Source organism: Zosterops lateralis, assembly GCF_965231275.1.
Source record: "Zosterops lateralis genome assembly, chromosome: 10".
NCBI lineage: Eukaryota > Metazoa > Chordata > Aves > Passeriformes > Zosteropidae > Zosterops > Zosterops lateralis.
Genome location: NC_139770.1, coordinates 21,234,160 through 21,254,698, shown reverse-complemented (window position 1 = coordinate 21,254,698; position 20,539 = coordinate 21,234,160). Strand labels below are relative to the sequence as shown.

At 51.9% G+C, this 20,539-nt stretch overlaps 2 protein-coding genes across 3 annotated transcripts; both read left to right on the top strand.

Moving 5' to 3' along the window:
• Positions 1-189: 189 nt before the first annotated feature.
• Positions 190-8,983, top strand: TBCCD1 (TBCC domain containing 1; the record flags this gene model as incomplete). Its single annotated transcript, XM_083869037.1, has 7 exons — positions 190-528; positions 651-803; positions 2,061-2,427; positions 3,480-3,666; positions 4,300-4,797; positions 7,762-7,937; positions 8,529-8,983. The coding sequence occupies 6 exons, from the start codon at positions 190-192 to the stop codon at positions 7,889-7,891; spliced, it is 1,674 nt and encodes a 557-aa protein (XP_083725163.1). The 3' UTR covers positions 7,892-7,937; positions 8,529-8,983.
• CRYGS (crystallin gamma S) lies at positions 8,703-17,302 on the top strand. Of its 2 annotated transcripts, none has more exons than XM_083869035.1 (3): positions 8,703-8,815; positions 15,043-15,285; positions 17,019-17,302. In XM_083869035.1, exons 1-3 carry the CDS (start codon positions 8,783-8,785, stop codon positions 17,289-17,291), a joined length of 549 nt encoding a protein of 182 aa, XP_083725161.1. In that variant the 5' UTR covers positions 8,703-8,782; the 3' UTR covers positions 17,292-17,302. The 2 variants fall into 2 exon arrangements, with proteins under 2 accessions (XP_083725161.1, XP_083725162.1); XM_083869036.1 differs by lacking the exon at positions 8,703-8,815 and adding an exon at positions 10,608-10,775.
• The last annotated feature ends 3,237 nt before the right edge of the window (positions 17,303-20,539 follow it).

The window sequence follows — 20,539 nt, the reverse complement described above, 5'->3', positions numbered from 1 at the left end:
CGCCGCCGAGAGCGCCGGCCACGCCTCACCACCCCTCTGGGGTTACTTCCTTCCCAACAGCCAATCAGCGAGCGCTCTGCTTTTTCCCGCCCCCGCGCTGGCAGTCGCAGCCAATGGGCAGCGGCTCCCGGCGGGAGGGAAGGGCCGTCTCTATGGTGCCCGCGCCGGAACCCGGAAGTGGCGGCGGCGATGGCGGCGGCGGGGCCCCTGCGGCTGTGGGTGCGCACGGAGCCGTTCCTGGTGGGAGCGCTCCCGGCCCCGCCGCCCGCCCGCCTCACCCCGCACTACCTCCGCAAGGCGGCCGCCTACGCCCGCGCGAGGGCCGACCAGGGCTGCTTCCCGCGGCTGCGCTGGCCCTCCTGGCGGCACATCGCCTGCGGGAAGCTGCAGCTCAGCCGCGAGATCGCCTGGCTCTACTTCGAGCTGTTCCGCGGCCTCCTCGGGCCCGCCCCGCCGCTCCGCCTGCGCTGGGCCGACGCTGAGGCCGCCTGCACCAGCGCCGAGGAGCTGGAGCGGGAGCGGAGCAAGGCAAGAGCCTGACCCGGCCTGGGGCAGGGGGAGACCCGGCCCCGGGCAGGGGGAGACCCGGCCCCGCCTGGAGGGGAGCCCGACCCAGCCTGACCCTTCTCTGTCTCTCCCGTGCCCTCCAGCTCTCCGTGGACACTCTGCAGTTCCTGCTCTTCCTGTACGTGCAGCAGCTCCACAAGGTTTCCCTGCGGCGGTCTCTGCTCGGGGACGAGTGGCCCAGCCCCAGGACCAAGTCTCCCAGCCTGGGAGCCGGGAAATCGGCCGGCGGGAATAAGGTACCCGTGCCTGTGCGCTTCTCCCCCTGCAGGAGCTGATTCTCTGTGGGGAGCTGCCTTCAGAGGGGTTGGAAAGGCGGTGCTTGGTTCCTTGGGAGAGTTTCACCTGTAGCCAAGTGTGAGCGCGGCTCCCCACGCAGAATTCCTGTTCCATAGTAAACGAAGTGAAGTTATCATTGCTACAGTTTATAAAAAGGTTTTTTTAAGTTTTCCATGAAGCTTTCCCCGACTGAACATTCCATAAGAGTCTTGGCAGGTCTCCTTTTATGAAGCAACAGCCTTTTTGCTTTATTAGGGAGCTCTCCTCATGCTCATAGTGCCTTCCCCATGATCCAGTGTGGAGTTTGGGATCCCAGGGGGTTCCTTGGCATCACATTCTGTGTCTGAAGGGGAATTTGGTTGTTCAGCTGTAGATCATCCACGTAGAAACACTGTTTCCTTTTAAAATACTGCGGGTATTTAGGAAGGAGGGAGTTGGATGTTTCCCATGGGCAGCTCTGTGTGGGGGGGAATGAATTACAATTTGCAACTCTGTGTAAGGCCATGCAAAGCTCTGGAATTCTGGCGCAGTCCTGCTGCTGTGAGCAGGGTGAGCTGGTGAAATGTAGCTTGGGGCAGGCTGGAATCGTTAAAAATAGGGCCTGGGTAGCTTTTATCTTGAAACATTGAACAAAAGTGGGGAGGACAAGGTGTAGTCACAGCCGTGTGTTCCTTCAGCAAAACTCAGCTTTATGAAGCTCTGCCAAAATTCCAGCTTTTTTTTGGGCTGGAGCCCTTTAGAATTTGAAATGAGGATTCTTTCAGAGGGTTTGGTTTATTGGTGTTCTCACAGTGGAGAAGTGACCCTCTGCTTTTTATCCTGGAAGGCAGCACTGAATCCTGGCCCAGCTGCGGGGATTTTCCAGTGGAGCAGCTCCAAGACCTTGAGTGTCAGTTGTTGATTTGTTTCCTCCCTTCAAATGCCAGCAGCAGTGGCCTGGATTTGTGTAGGACTCTAGAAGAGCCTGGTGCTGCTCACTGGAAGGAAATACTTGGTACTTGAGTTGGAATGGAATGTTGAATTTTGAGTTTTTGGTGGGAGATGTTTTTCCAGCTTTGGGAGAGCAGAGCAGCAGGAGGGAGAGGAATGAACACTGTGTCTGGCTGGGTTTTCTTCCTCTAAGAAGGACTCTAAGCAAGGATTTGTATCTATGATGTCCATGGAGCTTCTCAGCTTGGAGAACTCACCCCCTTTTTTGCGTTTTCCTGCCCCTGCAGAACTGGAACGACCAGGAGCACCTTGCCTTCGTGCAGAGCCACCTGTTGGACATGTTGGAGCTGCTGCTGGAGCCAGAGCAGCTCTCAGCCTCTTCGCATTCCACCTGCAGCAGCCTGGTGTCCTTTGAGGCCGTGTGTGCCCTGAGCTTCCTGCTGGAGGGCACCGTCAGCAACTCGGGCACCGTCCGGCCCCTCCACGAGCTGGCCCTGACCCAGTCCTGCCACAGCCACAACGGGTATTCCAAGGTGTCCAGGACCTTCTCCCTGCCCAAGCTGGAGAGCTGGCTGCGCTCCTCCCTCACTGCTAATCCCCTGGGAATGACTGTCTGCCTCAAGGCTGGGAAAAAGCTGGCCTGGGCACAGCAAGGTGGGGAAAAAAACACTGCTGGGAAGTTGTTCTTAGAAAGACAGAAAAATAGGACAGAGTTTCTGTCTTAGAAAGACAGAAATGTGGGGGGAATTGGGAATGTGGGGGGAAATAGGAATAGGTGGGCAAAATAGAAGTATATAGAAACATACAGAAATATGGCAAATAGAAATATGGGAAAATAGAAACAGAAGCATATGGAAATATACTTGAAAATGTATATATTTATATATATTAACACATACATATTTTTCTATATGCACATATATTTTTAATATATATAATAACATATACATATTTCTATATATGGAAATATATAGAAATATACAGAAACAGAAATATGAAGGTGTAGAGAAACCAAAAAATAGAAATGTGGAAAATTAGGAATACAGAAATAAATTTAGAAATACAGAAAAATAAATATAGATAAAGAGTATAAATAAAATTAGGGAAAAAAAACCCAGAAATGGGAACTTGGCTCTTGTTGCTGACTGGGGATCTGGCAGTGGGGTGGGACTTGGTGTAGGTTTCCTTGTCTCCAATCCAGCCCTTCTCCTTCAGGGACATGTCAGTGGAGTCAAGGTACTTTCCCCCTTAGGGTAAGGAATTCAGCTCAGTGTTTTGTTTCCCTGACTGCAGGATCCCAAAAGGGACAGTGGGTTAGGGAGGATGGGAAAGGGCTTAAGGATTGTGTCCTAGAGGGAGCATTTCCCTTTCTAAAACACACAATTCCTGCTTAAAACTTGCCCTCAGCATCTTCCTGTTAAGATGAGTCTCATGTTCAGGAACAGGCTTGTGGAACTGGAGATTGTTTGGTCAGGGCTGGCTGGAGCTTGTGGGAAGCTTTGGCTGCTCCTAAGTAATCTTGAAGTGGTTTTGATCCTTCAGCGTCTCTCGGTTTCTGAAATTCCTGGTGCCTTGTGCTGCTGACCTGCCCAGGAGGCATCGGGAATGGTGTGACTGGTGTGGGGAGCTCCATCCTTGACCTTCGGGGCTGATTATTTTCCTGAGGGATTGCTGGACTCAGAACTTCTGTGGGCTTTGTTTTGCAGTGGAAGGAACAACCAGGAGAGCCAAGATTGCCTGCAGTGCCCGGGTGGTGCCCGAGGTGTCCCCCATGGTGATCATGAGCCAGGTGTACAGGCAGACCCTGGCCAAGAGCTCAGACACTCTGGTGGGGGCTCACGTCAGAATCCATCGCTGCAACGAGTCCTTCATTTACCTCCTGTCCCCTCTGCGGTGAGTTTGGCTTCTCCTGGGACACAGCTTGACCCCTGGCTGACCATGAGTGTGTCCTGGGGTCCAGGAGGCCAATGGGATCCTGGGGGGCATTAGGGAGAGCATTCCCAGTAGGTCAGGGAGTGATTCTGCCCCTCTGCCCTGTGAGGCACAGCTGGGGTGCTGTGTTCAGGTCTGGGTTCCTCAGGAGGGACAAGGAGCTCCTGAAAGGGTCCAGTGGATGGTATGGAGATAATGAAGGGGTTGGAGCATTTCCCTCACAGGGAGAGGCTGAGGGAGCTGGGCCTGGATAGTCTGGAGAGGACCAGACTGGATCCCATCAATCCATACAGAGATCTCCAGGAGGTGCCAGAGGGTGGTGCCAGACTGTGCTCAGAGGCACTAGTGACAGGATAAGGAGCAGTGTCCATAAACCGAAACACAAGTTTCACCTTAATTTGAGGAAGAACTTCCTTCCATTGAGGGTGGCAGAGCACTGCTACAGCTGCCCAGGGAGGACAGTGTGGAATCTCCCTCTCTTGGAGACATTCCAAACCCAGATGGATGCATTTTTGTGTCACCTGCTGCAGATGACCCTGCCTGGACTAGATGGAGGTTCCTTCCAGCCTTCATGGTTCTGTATTTCTTTGGCAGATCCGTGACCATCGAGAAGTGCAGGAACAGCACCTTTGTCCTGGGCCCTGTGGAGACGTCAGTCCACGTCCAGAGCTGTGACAATGTCAAGGTCATTGTGGTTTGCCATCGCTTGTCCCTTTCATCCACCACCGGCTGCACTTTCCACACCCTCACCCCCACGCAGCCCCTCATCCTCTCGGGGAACCAGGCAGTGAGCTTTGCCCCTTTCCACACCCATTACCCCATGCTGGAAGACCACATGGCTCAGGTAGGCTTGGCCACTCTGCCAAACTACTGGGACAGCCCCATGCTGGTGTGCAGGGACGGCAGTGACACGGGTGTCTACCGCCTGCTGCCCCCCTCGGACTTCTACACCTTTGTGATTCCCTTTGAGATGGAAGGAGACACCACAGAGACCCCAGGGGGGCTTCCCCAGGAGTACCAGGAGGCTCTGAGGCAGCGGGAGCAGGAGGTGCAGGTGTGGCAGCGCATGGTGAAGGAGGCAGGGCTGACCAGGTGAGTCTGCCTGAGGAAGGGCAGAGCTGGGCCACGGGGACAGAGGGTTGCTGGATGGGGCTACACAGAAATCCCTGAAGGATGGGTTGGGTTCTGTGGGCCGTGTCTTGCAGGCCAGTCCTAGAGCATTAGTAATTAGCACTCCTGGGATTCTGCTTGGTAAGGTAGGAAGAGTAATGCTCACAGGCATAGCTCAGAGTTGTAGAATCCCAAAATGCTTTGGGTTGGAAGGGACCTTAAAGCTCATCCTGTTCCACCCCCTGCCGTGGGACACTTTCCACTAGCCCAGGTTGCTCCAAGCCCTGTGAAACCTGGCTTTGAACAGTCCAGGGATGGGGCAACCACAGCTTCTCTGAGCAACCTGTGCCAGGGCCTTACCACCCTCACAGGGATCAATTTCTTCCCGATATCGTATCTTAACCCTGCCCTCTGGCAGTGGGAAGCCATTTCCCCTTGTCCTGTCACTCCAGTCCCTTCTCCAAAGTCCCTCTCCAGCACTCTTGGAGCCCCTTTAGGCACTGAAAGAGGCTCTGGGGTCTCCCGGAGCCTTCTCCAGCTGAACCCCCCCAGCTCTCCCAGCCTGTCTCAAGAGCAGAGGGGCTCCACCCCTGGAACACCTCCGTGGCCTTCTGGATTCCAGCAGCAGCACATCCTTGCTGTGCTGCTATCCCAGAGCTGAAGGCAGCCCTGCAGGTGGGGCCCCACTGAGTGGAGTGGAGGGGGACAATCCCCTCCCTTGCCCACGCTGCTCCTGAGGAGGTGCTTTCTCATGGCTGCATTTTCCCAGCTTGTGAGAGTCCAGGAAAAGCATTCCCAGATACTGTCAAGGTGAGGGATCCACCCTGGCAGTGGATTGGGCCAGGGCTGGGTGTGCACCCTGAGCTGCCTGGGGTCCCTGTTAGCCCAACCTCCACCTTGGGACTGAAGGTGTAAATGACTGTCCAGCCCTTGGTGAGGTGAGCTGGGAATGTGCTTGTGGATCATTGCAGCAGATCACCTTGTGGGCAGTAGCTTTTTAATTCCTCTGCAGCAGATCAGTCCTCTGCTCAGCTTCCTTGGCAAGCACAGAATGGGGATAAAACCCCATTTCAAACATCTGTTGTTCTCCCAGGGCTGCTGCTTCCCACCACAGTTTTGGGAAGGTGTCTGGCCCTGTCAAAACCTTCCTGTGAAAGAAGTGTGAGGAAATAGGGATGATGTGCTTAGATTTGCCATCGTCTGCCGCAGTCACAGGAGGCAAGAGCTTGCTGCTTATTCCATAAAAGGGGGGAAACTCTGGTAAGTTTAGAAGCTTATTGAAAAGAAACTGGGCAGCTGACAGTGGAAAATGTCTGTTGTCTCCTGCAGGCAGGGAAACAAGAAGGGAGACAAGTAGGAAGCTTAGAGCAAACAGGATATCAGGCTTGTAGAAAGAAAAAAGCTGCTGTGCTCAAGCGGGGAGGTGAATGAGAGTGTTAGAAATAAGAAGACATCTTTCAAGAAGTTGAAGTTGTCTGATTGAGGAAAGTGGGGCAAAAAAAGAATGTAAATCCTGCCAGGCTGAAAGTAAAACCCCCGTAAGACGGGACCAAGAAGACAGCTTGAGGAACAACTTGCAAAAGCATAAAATCCTGTTTATTCATTTTCCGAGCGTATCAGACAGAAAGTCTTTCAGGGTCAGTAGCAGATCAAGGTAGAGAAAAAAGCTCTTGGAGAAGATAAATCCACAAGGGAAGAAAGAAGTGGCTGCCTTTGTGTTCACTGGGGAGAAATTTGGGTTAGTTTGTGTCCCAGAACCCTGCTTTTTGGGGAGTGGCTCAAATGGAAGAGAATGTACAGACAGCAGTCTTAACTTGAAAAAAGGATGTGGATCCATGGAGCCTGTCTGAGACTGAGTTGAGACAAAATCAAACAGAACGGCCTGAATTGGAAGGGACCTTAAAAACCCAACCAGATTCCACCCCCTGCCATGGGCAGGGACACCTTCCACTCCTAGGTTGCTCCAAGCCCCATCCAACCTGTCCTTGGACACTTCCAGGGATCCAGGGGCAGGTACAGCTTCTCTGGGCACCCTGTGCCAGGGCCTCCTCACCCTCAGAGGGAAGAATTTCCTTCTCAATATCCCATCTGACCCTGCTCTCTGGTAGTGGGAAGCCATTTCCACTTGTGCTGTCACTTCAGGCTTATGGAAAGAGTCTCTCTCCATGTTTCTTGTAGCTCCTTCAGGCACTGGAAGGCCACAATGATTTCACCCCAAAGCTTCTCTTCTCCCAAATCTCCCAGCCTTTCCTTAGAGAAGGGGTGCTCCATCCCTCTGATCACCTTTGTGATCTCCTCTGAACTTGTTTCCTGCTTTTCCCAGTACAGAATGGGGTCAGCACATCAAATGGGTTCAAAACAAAACCACATAAAATCTCCAGAATATTGAAAAATGTTCATGTTTCATTGGTGTTCAGAAATGAGTTGTGTAAACTCCTTGAAAAAGTCCATCAGGAGCTACTCAACAACTGTGCCACCTTTGGCTTAAGAAATTCCAGATGTGAGCTGATCCCAGAGGACTGGGATGCTTCTTCTGGAGATGCTTTTGGGCATATGACCAGTGCCAGTTAGCCTGAGCTGAGTGGCCCACCCTCCTACTGCTGGGCTTAACAAAACCACCCCAGAAGTTCATAATGAGCAACAGGAATCATGTGAGGTGTGTTTATAGGTGTATTTTTTCCCTGATCTCCGTCCTTTCCAGCACTGTCAGAACTTTATGTCCTTGTATGACTTCTCCAGCTCCACCAGGTTCTGCCTTTGGGGCTCATTATCATCGCATTCACTTGGTAAAAACCTTTTCTGGTTGTCTCTGCAAGGTTCAGGAACCAAGCCTGGCTCTTCCTGATACATCTAGAGGCTTGTTTGGGTAGTGGAGACGTGGTAGAAGTATAATATTGTAAATAAATGTGATTTTTCCATATTTCCTTGATGATGTTTCTGTTTCAGGGATCAGAGGAAACAGTTCCAGACCTTGGTAGAGAACAAATTCTATGAGTGGCTGGTTCAGACGGGGAACCGGCAGCAGCTGGACAGCCTGGTCCCTCCTGCTGTGGGCTCCAAGCAGGCAGCAGGATAACAGTCCTGGGCAGGACAACATTCCTGGCCAGCTGAAGGAAAGGGAGGTGAGTAAAAGGCCTCTTTCTCTCGCTTCTTCTCTCCCCCCAAGAACTGTCCCATGTTTGTGTGCACAGCCAAGGCAGAGGTAGGAAAAGCAGGAGTCTGTTGAGTGAATGCTCTCACAAGAGCCTGGCATCTGGGTTTAGTTCTTACTTTCCTGTCAAAACCCATTGTCAGCTGAAATCTGCCTCCTCAGCACTGCCTTGTTGTCAAGTTTGATTTGTTGGAGGCATCTGTAAGGCAGATGGGCATATTGCACATGATGTGACATAAAACTGATTGGAATAGCTGCTCTTGCAAAGAAACTCTGTGTATTGGTGTCTAACCATCTCACTTCTTGCTAAAGAGAGTTGATTGAGACTTTGGGTTGTTCTTTCAGTGAGACTTTGAGTAATTCTTACAATGAGACTTTGGATAATTCTCACTCTTCCTGAGCAGGAGTGGTTTAGGAGCTGGAGACGTGCCCTTACTGTGCTCTTCTGCCATGGCATGTTTCAAACCATTAGGAAATGGTTTTATTTTTGATTTAGCCTTTTGAATTCCTTTTTGTTTTGCGGGTGTTAGAAATAAAATTGTCTCTTTTTATTTTGTTCCAGAGCTCTGGGAACAGGCAGCGATCCTCTCAGCCCAGCTCTCATTAGGACTTTGTGGCCATCCCACCTGCACCCACTGGATGTGACACCCAGCCCTGGATTGGATCCCAGGAATGTGCTGCAGCCATGCTGTGGGTGCCTGGGAGGTGCCTGGCACTGGGGGAAGATGAAGTGTGCCTTGCTGCAGAGCTGTCACCACAGTCAGCGTCCATGGTGGGCAGGTGTCCAGCACACCAGGTTTCCTGGGACAAAGCTGGATGCAAGCCCTGGGCATCACCTGCATCCTCATGGTACAAACCAGCTGTGCTGTTTTTATAAATGTGAAAATGAAATGTTGAAGTGTTTTTTTATGGATGAAATCCAATAGATTAATTTTTTTAATATGAAGACAGGACTTTTGTGAAGATGAATTTTTGTATATGGTTGTGTTGTTTTCACAAATGTCAATAAAACAGAGCTGTTGGATAAACCTGGCACGTGTGAGGGGTTTTACCTGTACAGTTGGTCTTAGAGGGACACAGAATCTTTTATCTTAATGAAATGTGAATCTGTCAGAGAGAGAAACTGTTAATTTATGAGGAAAGTTGGGCAAAAAAAGAATGTAAGTCCTGCCAGGCTGAAAGTAAAACTCCTGTAAAGTTCAGCCATGGAGCTGAATGCTGCCCTGGCACAAGGTTTTGGTACAAGCCCTATTCCTATCTCTCATAATTTTCATAAAGATTATCAGCTTGAATAAGCACCATTCTCGTGTGCTGGTGGGATGTGTTTTGGGGAGATGTGCTCATAGCTGAGCACTTAAGCTTGGAAAATAGGCAAAGGCATTGCATGGATGAGTGGAGGCAGCAGCTGGTGGTGCCTTGGGAAGAGCTATCCAAGCTCAGAGTGAGGGGAAGGCACAGTGCTCTGGACTGCACAGCCTCAGAATTCCTCTGAAGGTCTCCCTTGGCTCCTGGGCAGGCAGGTGAGGTGAGTTTATTATATTTATTTATGTAAGATGAGTTTATTGTATTTAACCAACCTCTAAAGGAGGGATGTACCAAGTGACCACAGCTTTGAGCTGTGAACCTGGCTGGCAGAACCCAGCTTGTGCTTCAACTCTGATCTTCAGGAATTAAAAACTAAATCAATGCAAGTGGTCTTGGTGAGGGCAGCAGCTGTGGGTGATTTAAGGCTCCTAAAATGGGAAGAGGAGCAGCTGCTGATTGTGTGTGCCCTGGGCTCTCCTATCTGCCTGCTTTTACAGAGCTGCTGTTGCGAGAGTGCTTGTCCTGACAGATTTGAAAGAGGGGATGCGTGTTTCAGGCGCTGCTGTGCCAAATTCATGTCCTTTTGTCTCACTAAGCCTTTGGGCTGGGGCACTGAATAGCTGCAGAGGTGGTTTTTCATAATGCACTGGCGGGGGGGGTTGGCTGTGGAAGCCACTGATCCTCAGCCTCCCCCCGCTGAGGGCTGGAGTGTGGCCGGAGGGAAAACTCTGCTCCAACCTCAGGTGCTGGGCTGAGAGTTGGGAGTCGAATTTGTGACACTTGCAGGGACAAGCAGAAATCTGGGCATCATTTGATGTGTGAAATTACTCACTTTGTGGGAAGTGGGGAGGTGGCCAGATGTCCTTCTTTCCCTCTGTGTCAGGAGGTGTTTGGAGCAGTGTGGCTCCAGCTGAGGGTGTCCCAGGAAAATCTGCAGCTTCTTTGCTGCACAGATGCTTCCACTGAGGGTTTCCAATGCAGAGCTGGTCTTTGCAAGCCTCTAATGTCTGCTCCGAGCACTTTTTATTGTTCTTTAACTGTATCCTTCCGTGCACAGGCACCTGCCCTGATGAATATCATGTGCCCACCTTACAAATGGGGTGGGTCTCTAAGAGCCAACGAGGATTCCTTCTTGTTTAACAAGCTTGGAAGGGAGGGAGCAGCCAAATTACCACTCATCCTCCTGGACTTGGCAGGGGGCTGCGTGTTTTGAGTGCATTTGGCAGAGTTTTGGTGTTCTGACTCAGCAAATGGTAACAAAGGGAGGATGGTGAAGCCTTCCTTTATTCCATAATCCTGTTTGCTTTTCTGGAAATCGGCTATAGCCTCAGAATCACTGACTCAATTTTTGGATCCTATTCTCATGACAAAGCGGCTGTCTGGTTTAAAACAAGCCCGTTATAAAAAGGGCACCTCGGATCCTGGCTGTTTGTAACAGCTGCTGACGTTCCTCCGGCACAGGGGAGCTTGGCTGGAACGGAAAATGTCCAGAGCTGGAACCAAGGTAAGTTTATTTACAGCATATTCATGATTTTGGCTAAAAGTGCAGAATTTCACAAGGATGGATTGTGGAGAAACTTTGTTTTCTTTGTTCTGCTGACAGCTTCCCACTCTGTCAGTGTGTGGGCAGGGGGAGATGCTTGAAATCCCTCCTCACGTGGAGGGGAGCTGGAGCTGAGCCCTCCCAAGTATCTTCCCAGATTTTGGCTGGTTCCTCTAGGTGTGGCTCTGCCAGAGGATGGAGTCAAGCACAGTGACTGGTGAGAGGCACTTTGAAATGGTTCTAAATCAGCAGGATCTGATGCCTTGTAAACTGGGGGTGGAGGTGGCTGTGCCAGCCAGGAGTCCCTGCCCTTGCAGAGTGGAGTCTGATGGAAGGCTCCCTTGGAGCCTTGGGACAGCCTGACTCCCAGCACCAGTGGAGCTGCCACATCCCTTTTCCACGGTGGAGCAGAGGGTGTGCTGCAACAGAAGGACTCCTGAGCAATGGCCACGGCACTGAAGGGAATAGTGTTCCCTGAGGGATGCACACCGGCCTTGGGATTCCGGTGCAATCAGCTGGGGTGAACTGGAATTGGAGAAGGAGGTAGGTTGGGAAGCTCAGCTGCAGCTGGAGTGACATCTCTGGTGGGGATCCAGCTCCTCAGGCTTGGGTTTAGCAGAGCTGACCTCAGGCTTGGGTTTAGCAGAGCTGAGCTGGCTGAGCCCACAGAACTTGTACTGGGTCTGGGACTGGTGCCGGGAGAAACAGCTGGGAAAGGAAAGGAGGGCGAGGACTTGGGCCGGTGTCCCCTACGGAAGTAGGGGGCAAACACTGTTAGGAGGCTGAGGGAAGAGCTTCATCTGAGTTTAGCTTTTGGGCTCGATTCCTTTTAGCCCACGGAGGCTGTGAGACCCGAGGGGCATTGGAAGCACAGTGGGTTTGGAGGCGCTGGGCAGTGCCATGGAAGATCCCATCTTGGCTTTTCCGTGTCCTTCAGATCTGTGGCTCTCAGGGTTGGGCTGTTGGTCTGGGAAGCTGAGGAGGGTGTGCTGGTGGCTCCCGGATCCTGGGGTGCAAACTTTCTGTACCTAAGCCTAAAAAAGGTGCTGGGCAATAGCAACTGCTCCATCCTTGAGTGTCCTGTCTTCCTGGAAAGTCTTGAGCAAGTTCTGCCTTTCCCCTGCCAAAAACTGCATCCCCTTGGAGTGTACCACAGGGAGTTAATTGAATATTGTGCTGCTGAGGGGCAGCAAGATGGCCAGGAGGAGTTATCTCCTATTTTTTTATGTTGTGCTCTTGTTTAACACATTCCAGGGACAAGAAAAGGGCAAAGTAGGGAATTAAACACCATTTCTCACAACCCTGGCGAGTGATCTGCTGTGGAAAGGGATCACTGCTGACAGAGGAGGCACTACTGGATATTTTTTATGAGTTTTCATCTAGCTAAGTTACTGCTGAAAAGAAATATGTGGTAATTCAGGTGAGGTGACCAAAGCAGGAGTTTTACATTCCTGAAAGGAATATCTGCTCTAGCAAAGGCAATGTGTGTCTGGTAACCCCCAAAAGGCAAGGTTTGGGGAGGCGAGGTTTACAGGGGAGTGCTGAGAGCAGAGCTCCTGGAGCGTTTGGCTGAAGGAAGATGATTTCCCTGCGAGTGAGAGGGGACAGAAACAAAGCTGCAAATCTGGAATAGGAATCTGTAATTTGTCTGTAATTATTCTGTGGGTGAAAACATCAACCTGCACTGTTGGTACCTGAATCCATGCAGGCAAGCTGGGAAGCAAAGGTCTGAAACGAGCTGAGGGTGTGTCTGAAGGGCTGTGCCGGAGAACGGGTGGGCAAGATCCCTTAAATTCTGAGATTAAACCAAGGAGCAGGTTTAAACCAAGGTTGGACAGTTCTGTAGGAACAGCCATATCCTTATTGTGCCTTTGGATTTCTTTGGTTTTGTGGTTTTATAAGTACAGGGAAAATGCCCCCCTGAAAATGTCAGGAAGTTTTGCTAGGCTCCAGTTTGGTTGTTTTAGGCTGGGTGGGGAAGGAACATCACTGAATCCCAGAGTGGTTTGGGTTGGAAAGGACCTTAAAGCCCATCCAGTTCCACTCCCTTCCGTGGGCAGGGGCACCTTCCACTATCTCAAGTTGCTCCAATCCCTGTCCAACCTGGCCTTGAACCCTTCCAGGGTTTGCCCAGAAAGTAGATCCACATTGGGCAGAGTTCATCATTAACCATGCTGGACACTGCATGGACAGGAGTGGGACAGGATCAGAGCTTGGGGACAGATATTGGAGAGAGGGATCAGCCATCCCAGCAGAGGATAATGCTGAGCCAGGAATAACTGAATCCCTCCAGAGGGTTTTCCAGGCATGCTGTGGCTTCCTTGACCACTGGCTTCAAGAAGAGGGTGTCTGGTGATGCATGACTGCCAAACCCAGTGCTGCTTTAGGCAGATTTTTTGAGTCATACCTTTAGGGACAATGATCCAGAAGCAGGATCTGAAAAAGGCAGTGGGTTGTGGCCAGGAAGACCTGGCCAGCATGGTTAACTGCCCAAGAGTGGGAAAACAGGAACCGAGAATTTCAGTGCTTTTCTTTCACAGCCCTTATTCACTGCTGGAAAGGTCAGAGTGATTCCCAGCTCTCCATTGAAGGTGGGAAGAACTTGCTCAGGATGTTAGGGGACAGATTGTTTTGTGTGCAGCTGCTTCGTGATGGCAGATCAGTCCTTAAAATTAAGAGGAAAATAGCATTATCCTAATAAATGTCCAGTAACAGGCCACAAAATCAAGAGCACGAATCCTCTGGCATGATCAGTCTGACTCCTCAGATTCCTTGGTCAGGCTGGTGGGACACACTGACCAACCAGCTCCATGAAAACTCCGGCTAATGTAATTTTTTAGTACAAAACAAATGATTAAAAATAAAAAGTGAGTGAGTGAGTTGTCTTGGATTTGGGTTGCAACACTGACAAGGAATGATTTTTAAGAGTAGGGAAGTTACATCGACACCAGTAGGCAAAGCACTGTAGGTGAAGTATAGCAGGTGGGGGTGTATCTTACTCAAACTATGGAAAAAAACATGGGAAAAATGGATTGTGGAACACTGCATGTTGGGTGTGGCCAGAAAGATTCTCTCTAGACCATCTGGTGCTGTGAGCAAGCAAGGGATGTAGTCAAGATAGATGTGATGGTTTGGCAATCCTCTTGGAGAATAGCAATGTTTGATGAGTAATTTTCACCTGAGAGGATCTAAAAATGGATCTGGAGGAAAGACTGGTCTGGTCTAGGGCTTGGCAATATTTCCATGAAGAGATTTTTGAGGAAAACTGGGTCTCCTCTCCAGGGCTGGCTGGGAGGGTGATGCCTTGGGCGTGAGGAATGGGATTTGCTCATCAGCTCCGAAGATCATTTGAAGCCAGGTTGTGATCAAGGATAAAGTGCTCTAGGATAAAGTGCTTTGGGGGCAGCAGCCTGGCTATAGAGAAGCTCTTGGGAAAGAAATGTGGGGATGGATTGTGAATTTGTCAGAGGTCTCGTGGACTTGCAGCAACCAAAGCAGAACAAGCCAATTGCAAAGACTTGGATATCCATAAAACTGCTACCCACCATGCACACAGAATGCTCCCTTAGTTTCTCCTGGCATGGGCAAGGCTTGCGTGATGTCCAGCTTTGTGCAGTGAGCTTTGAGAAAGGAAGTTTTGGGTTGCTCAAGGGGAAACAAGGATGGGCTAGAAGACATAACCTGGGAGGAAAGAGACTTCTCCAGCCCCTCATCAGTAAAGATCTCACTGGAAACAACTGGTAAGCCAGTATAAAAGAAATCATGGAATTTTTAAGGCTGGACAAGCCCTCTAAAGGAATCAAGTCCAACTGTTAACCCAGCGCCAGACCCACCCATGTCCCCACAAAACTGCTTTATACATTCCATTGACTTCTCCCAGCTCTCTGGCCATAATTCAGTAACTCCTGATCTAGAGAAGGTGGGAGGGAAGAGTTTTGGTAGTGTTTTGCTGGAAGAAGGACAGGGACTTCTCTGTGGAAGTGTTGGGTTGGACTGAGATGGAACAAAGGTGTGAGAAGGGCAGAACTCTGGTGGCAGCTGGCGGCGTTGGGGCCAGACAGGTGAATTAGCCTGACTGACTGCAGCTGGTCCCGTTCCATGGCTGGGCTCGGTGATTTCTGATATCCCGAGGGCTCAGCTTTCAGATATTTCCTGCTGTGATGTGGCGAGAACATGGAGATGTGCTGAGTGAGGAACCTCCTCACTCCTCCCTCTCTGCTCATTTCAGGTCACCTTCTATGAAGACAAGAACTTCCTCGGCCGTTACTACGAGTGTGACAGCGACTGCCCCGACTTCCACACCTACCTGAGCCGCTGCAACTCCATCCGTGTGGATGGAGGCACCTGGGTGGCCTACGAGAGGCCCAACTATGCTGGGAACATGTACGTGCTGACCCACGGGGAGTATCCCGACTACCACCACTGGATGGGCCTCAACGACCGCCTGGGCTCCTGCAAGTACATCCAGATTGTAGGTGTCACCTCTCCCCAGGGGATGATGTCATTTATGCCTGTTGTGGAAGGGTTTCACGTGGGGAAATGTGATGCCCATTGTCCTGGGGAACCACAGAGGCTGCAGAGATTTGTTCCCATGCTCTGGGAGTAACAAGCCAGTTTGGTGGAGGGAGAAGGGGAATCTCTCCCACTCTGGGTTGCAATGGGGAAAGGCAGATCCCTTTAAATGTGGGTGAGTTTCCATAGGAACAGCAGTGTAGTTTCATCCGCTTGTTCCTTTAGGGATTTCAGTGTCTATGCAGGTTGCTCAAAAGTTTTCCTCTCACCTTTCCTCTGATGTGCAACCAACTGATCAACCAGGCTCAAGGCCTGTAACAGTGGAATATAGATTTTGCAGGAACATTTAGAATGAGGGGCAGATTTCCCTCTAGCAAGCCAAGACTCCCTTCTGACACAAGGAACTGAATCTGTGCCACCAAACCCCTCTGGGCATGGAGAGACCAAGCCCAGCAGCAGCTCTGGAGTGCCCAGAAATGGGAAGGATGCCTGGAGCCCTCCTTGGAACAGCCTGGTGCCTCCTGCTATTAGGAGAGCACAGGAGGTGTGCCCCATCCCCTCCCAACTGATGATGGGGAGAGAGGAACAGAGAGAATGATCCTTTTGAGAAGCCTATGGGGAGGAGCATCCTTTAAAATTGGGATTGTGGATGAAGTGTGGATGGATGCTGCTGCTGCTGAGGTTCTGCCAGTAGTGGGGCAGACACTGTGATCCATGGGTATTCTGACTTGGAGCATGGCTGTGAATTCCCACTGCATGGAGCAACCAGATCTCACAACTGAGAACGGGTTTTGCTTTTCTACCTGGGAGTCTAACACCCCTCTGAACCTGTTCTGGCTTTGAGCTGGGTCTAAATCCCTTTTCATGGGGCAGGGAGTGTTTCCATCCCGTTCAGAGCACTGATCCGGCTTAAGACATGAGGCCAAAACACATGTGAGACGTAAGAGCAGCGCAGCTTCCTCCACCAGGCTGAAATGTAGGAGCCTTATCCTGCATATCCACCTGGTACCCGGGTTTCCCTCCTGCCCTGGGGAGACCCCGAGACCCCGCAGAGCTTGGCTGGGGCAGGCTGTGGCGGCGGGGGAAGAGGTGTCCGGGCAGCTGCAGATCAGACGCTGCCGCGGTGCCTTCGGGCCAGGAGCGCTCCAAGCCCCGGTGGGAACCAGCGCTGCCTCTGCAGCAAAGCGGCCCCGCCGGGGTCAGCAGCTCATTAAACTGCTCTCCGCCCGGGGGAGACGGGACTGCAGGGGTCTGGCTCTCTGATGCTCATGTGGAGCACTGAGGGGTTCAAGGCAGTCCAGGATAGCGAGACCACTGCTGACTCAGCCTTATCCCTGGAGTTGCTCTGCTAAAATTTACCTGTGCTTTTGGAGGCTGACGCAAGATTTCAGCCCTGTCCTGGTGTGCTGGGGGTGGTTGGTACCTGATTTGAGTCTGGCTGTGCCCAAACTCTGCCCCCGTGTCAGAGCTGGGGCATGTCAGTGCCTCCATCCGATGCTCTGATTGCCAGTGAAGTCGCCCAGAGAAGCTGTGGCTGCCTTATCCCTGGAAGTGTCCAAGGCCAGGCTGGATGGGGCTTGGAGCAACCTGGGATAGTGGGAGATAGAACTGGATGATCTTTAAATCTCTCCCAACCCAAACCGTTCCACGGCTCTACGATTTTATCTCCTTTTTTTTTTCTTTTCTCCCTAGCCAAGTGGAGGCCGAGGCCACATCCAGGTGTTTGAGAAGGGAGATTTTGGCGGGCAGATGTTCGAAGCCACCGAAGACTGCCCCTCCATCATGGAGGAGTGGCACATGCGGGAGGTGCACGCCTGCAGGGTGCTGGAGGGCGTCTGGGTGTTCTACGAGCATCCCAACTACCGGGGCCGGCAGTACGTGCTGCCCAAGGGGGAGTACCGCAAGCCCGTGGAGTGGGGCGCGGCCAGCCCCGCCGTCCAGTCCTTCCGCAGCATCACCGAGTGAGCCGGCCCCGTGAGCGGGCTGCCACACCCCCCCAATAAAGCAACTGTGTCGCTCAGCTCCGCCTTGTCCTGGTTATTCTCGGGGTTTGTGTGGGGGGTGTTCTGTCCCGAGGGAGCTGGAGGGGAGCGCAGCCTTTTTTGAGAAAAACAGCCCCCGCCAGCCCCGGCTGCCCCACTGTCACCCCTTCTCCATCCCCTGCCCTCTGTCCCGCTGCTCCTTTAGGAAAAAGGCAGGCCCAGTGTGTCAGGTACAGGATGTCCCCTGTAGGTGTGAGCCAAGGGATTCGGCTGCTTGAACTGGGCTGAGCACCGCACGGAGCTGGAAGCAGGAGAACAGGCTCGATGTGGGATAGAGGCAGTGAGCGCCTCTGGGAGGTGCCCTGGCGTGGGAGGTGACTGCTGGGTGATCCTGAAGGGCAGCAAGAGCTCCCTGGACACCTGAGATGTGCGGGGAGCAGAGGGGGCTCCCAGTTAGCCCAGTTGGTCCCCAGGAACACCCCATTTTGGCCGGTGCTGCTGGAGGAGAGGCAGGTCCCAGGCACAGCCTCCGGGGCAGCAATAACTGATGGCTGGGCACTGTTCCCCTGGGAGCCCCGGGGACCTGCAGCCTGTTAGCCCACGGAGCCGAGGGGCTGTGGGACAATGCACGGAGGTGGGAGCAGAGCCCTCCCAGCCATGCTCTGCAGTCTCTTCCTGTTGATGTATGAGGTTATTACAGGGAGCCAGGATATACTTGTCAAGGCACGGGGCTGCCACCTCCCGGGAAAGCTGCTGCCGGTGGGAAATGGGAAGGATTCCAGCCCTCTAGACCTCTGCCAGCATAAAGACGAGCTGAAGAGTTGACTTCCCCTCCTTCCTCCTTCCGCCTCTCCCTGCTGTCACCCCTCTGCCCTAGCCTCCTACCCCATTCCAGCCTTTCCCTGCACACGGTGATGCATCTTCACCCACTTCCATCCTTCCTCCCCTCCTTTCCATCACAGATCAGTATGTTGCAGATCATTCAGTTGGGTTTCACTGTATTTTTTCCCCATAATATATCTCCAGACCAATCAGCCCTCAGCTCCAGCTCCTGTTTCCCCCCTGGCTTCTGGCAAAGCTCTCTGAGGGCAGCAGCTTGAGCACAGCCTGGCTCCTGTTTATTTTTTTGACAGTGAGCCTGTTGCTGTCCCTGTTGTGGATGGAAAATCTCCTGTAGACAGGTGAGCTCCACTCAGTGCATTTCCAGCCATCTCCTACTCTGATTTTGGGGAATGTCCCCCTGTCCCCATCCCATATTCCCTGCACTAGGTGGATTTGTGATGCACCAGCTCTGTGGTGTGCATCCACCCTGGAGCACTGGATGACCCAGACCTGGATCTGGTTTGCCCTTAAGGTAGAGTTTTCCCATATCTTTCCCTCTCACCGTTGATCTGCCCACTTTTAAACCCCAATTATCCCAAGTCTTCCCCCTTCTCCTTGTCCTCCAGGCTCTTGTCCTTGGGCGAATGCTGTGTCCTCAACATTTGCAACTGACACAAATAACAATAAACTTTTACTTGGGTGGGTTGTTTTTTATCATTAGGTTTTATTTTATTGTTATTCCAGATGACTTTTCCTGTTTTTCCCTTGCCACGGAGCAGGGTGCCTGTGGAGATGAGCGGGGAGCGCAGCAGCCCAAGCCCAGCCATGCTGATGCCGGTTTTTCCTTGACAGCTAATTTCCATTTCCCAGTATCAGGGGGTCTGCTCCAGTAATTGACATGCAGATTGTGTCCGGTGGGCCTGTTAGACACGAGCAGAGGCTCTGCTGCTTGGAATGAGCCAACCCCAGGCTGATGGATGGGGTGTAAGGAGGTCACGGGGAGAGAGAATATCCAGATGCCCGCCTGCACACACCTACAAAATTTCCCATTCTGTGCCCTCCCCCATCCCTAGTTTCTTTATCCGGCAAACTTTAATCTATCATATTTCATTGAGACAAATCCTGCTCCATTTCTCTCTCTTTCCCTTTTTCCCTCTAAGGGAAATATGATGGAACCTGCTCCTGGATTTAATGAGAGGATGGTGCGGCGTAGCAGGAATTAAAGCGGTGCCATGCTTCATTAGCAGTTGGGGATCACATGGAGCAGGCCCAGATGTTAATTACACTTTGGGAATTAATTGGTATAAGGCATTCCTCTCCTCCATCATCCATAATCTGGTGGGTGTGTGAGAACTTCTGGAAGCAGAGACCTCCAGGCAGGTGTCTTTCTGTCTGTCTCTCATCCTCAGCCTGTTTGGCACCACCCATGACTGAGGAGCAGAGGCTGGTTTGGAAATTTTGAAGTCACCTTCATTTCCATCCCTTTGGTGCCCAAGGACCTGCTGTAATTTTCCCCTCTTTTCCTTCCTGTGCCACTCTCCTCCAAAAATTTTCTCCAGCTGCTGGAGAAAGCAGGTCTGGATGGGATGGGGCAATGGTGGAGGGTGGCACTGTGTTGGAGGAGGAAAGAACATCCCCCTCAGAGCTGGTCATCTCCACTGGATACCAGGACATCCTGGTCCTTTCTCCTGCTCCTTGACCTGTCCTTGCTGTTCCATCCCTTCCCTCCAGCTCTGGAGGAAGACAGGGGAGCCTCCATCTGCCCCTACAGCACCTCTGCTGCTGAAATCTCCCCAGTTATCCAAGGCAAATGATCTCGAGTTTCTTCCCTTTTCTACCTTGGGTTCAGCCTGATGAAATGCAGAAGCTGCTTAAAAGCTGAGGAGGACATTATTTTGCTGGAGGACAGAAATTACATGCTTCCTCTGAATGGTGCCAATTAGTTCCTTTCCTGAGCTGGCTGGTGGTGGCCACAGGATGTCACTGTGATGGAGCAGCACATCTGTGGGATCTGGCCTGGAATTTGCTGCACAGCCCTAGTGGGACACTCAAACTCAGCCCTGCCCTCCCCAATTGCCCCCAGGCCCTGATGGTGGGACACAGCCACCACAACCAGCCCAGGCTCCCATTTTCCCTCCTTTTCCCGAGGTCCTCAGGGCTTTGGGGGTCTTCCCTTGGTGTTGCTGATGCTCCTTGGTCTCAAGGTACCAGCACCTTGATGCATCTTTGTTCTGCCAGCAAAGATTGCTCCTGAATGAAAGCCACTGTCCCTTCCCTCCCATCCCTGGGAGGGCTCAAAAAGTGTGTGGATGTGGCACTTAGGGATGGAGATGTGGCAAACCAGACCACTGCAAGCCCACTTTGGTAGGAGTTGAAGAAAAACAACTTGATTGTTTTGGGGTTGGATGG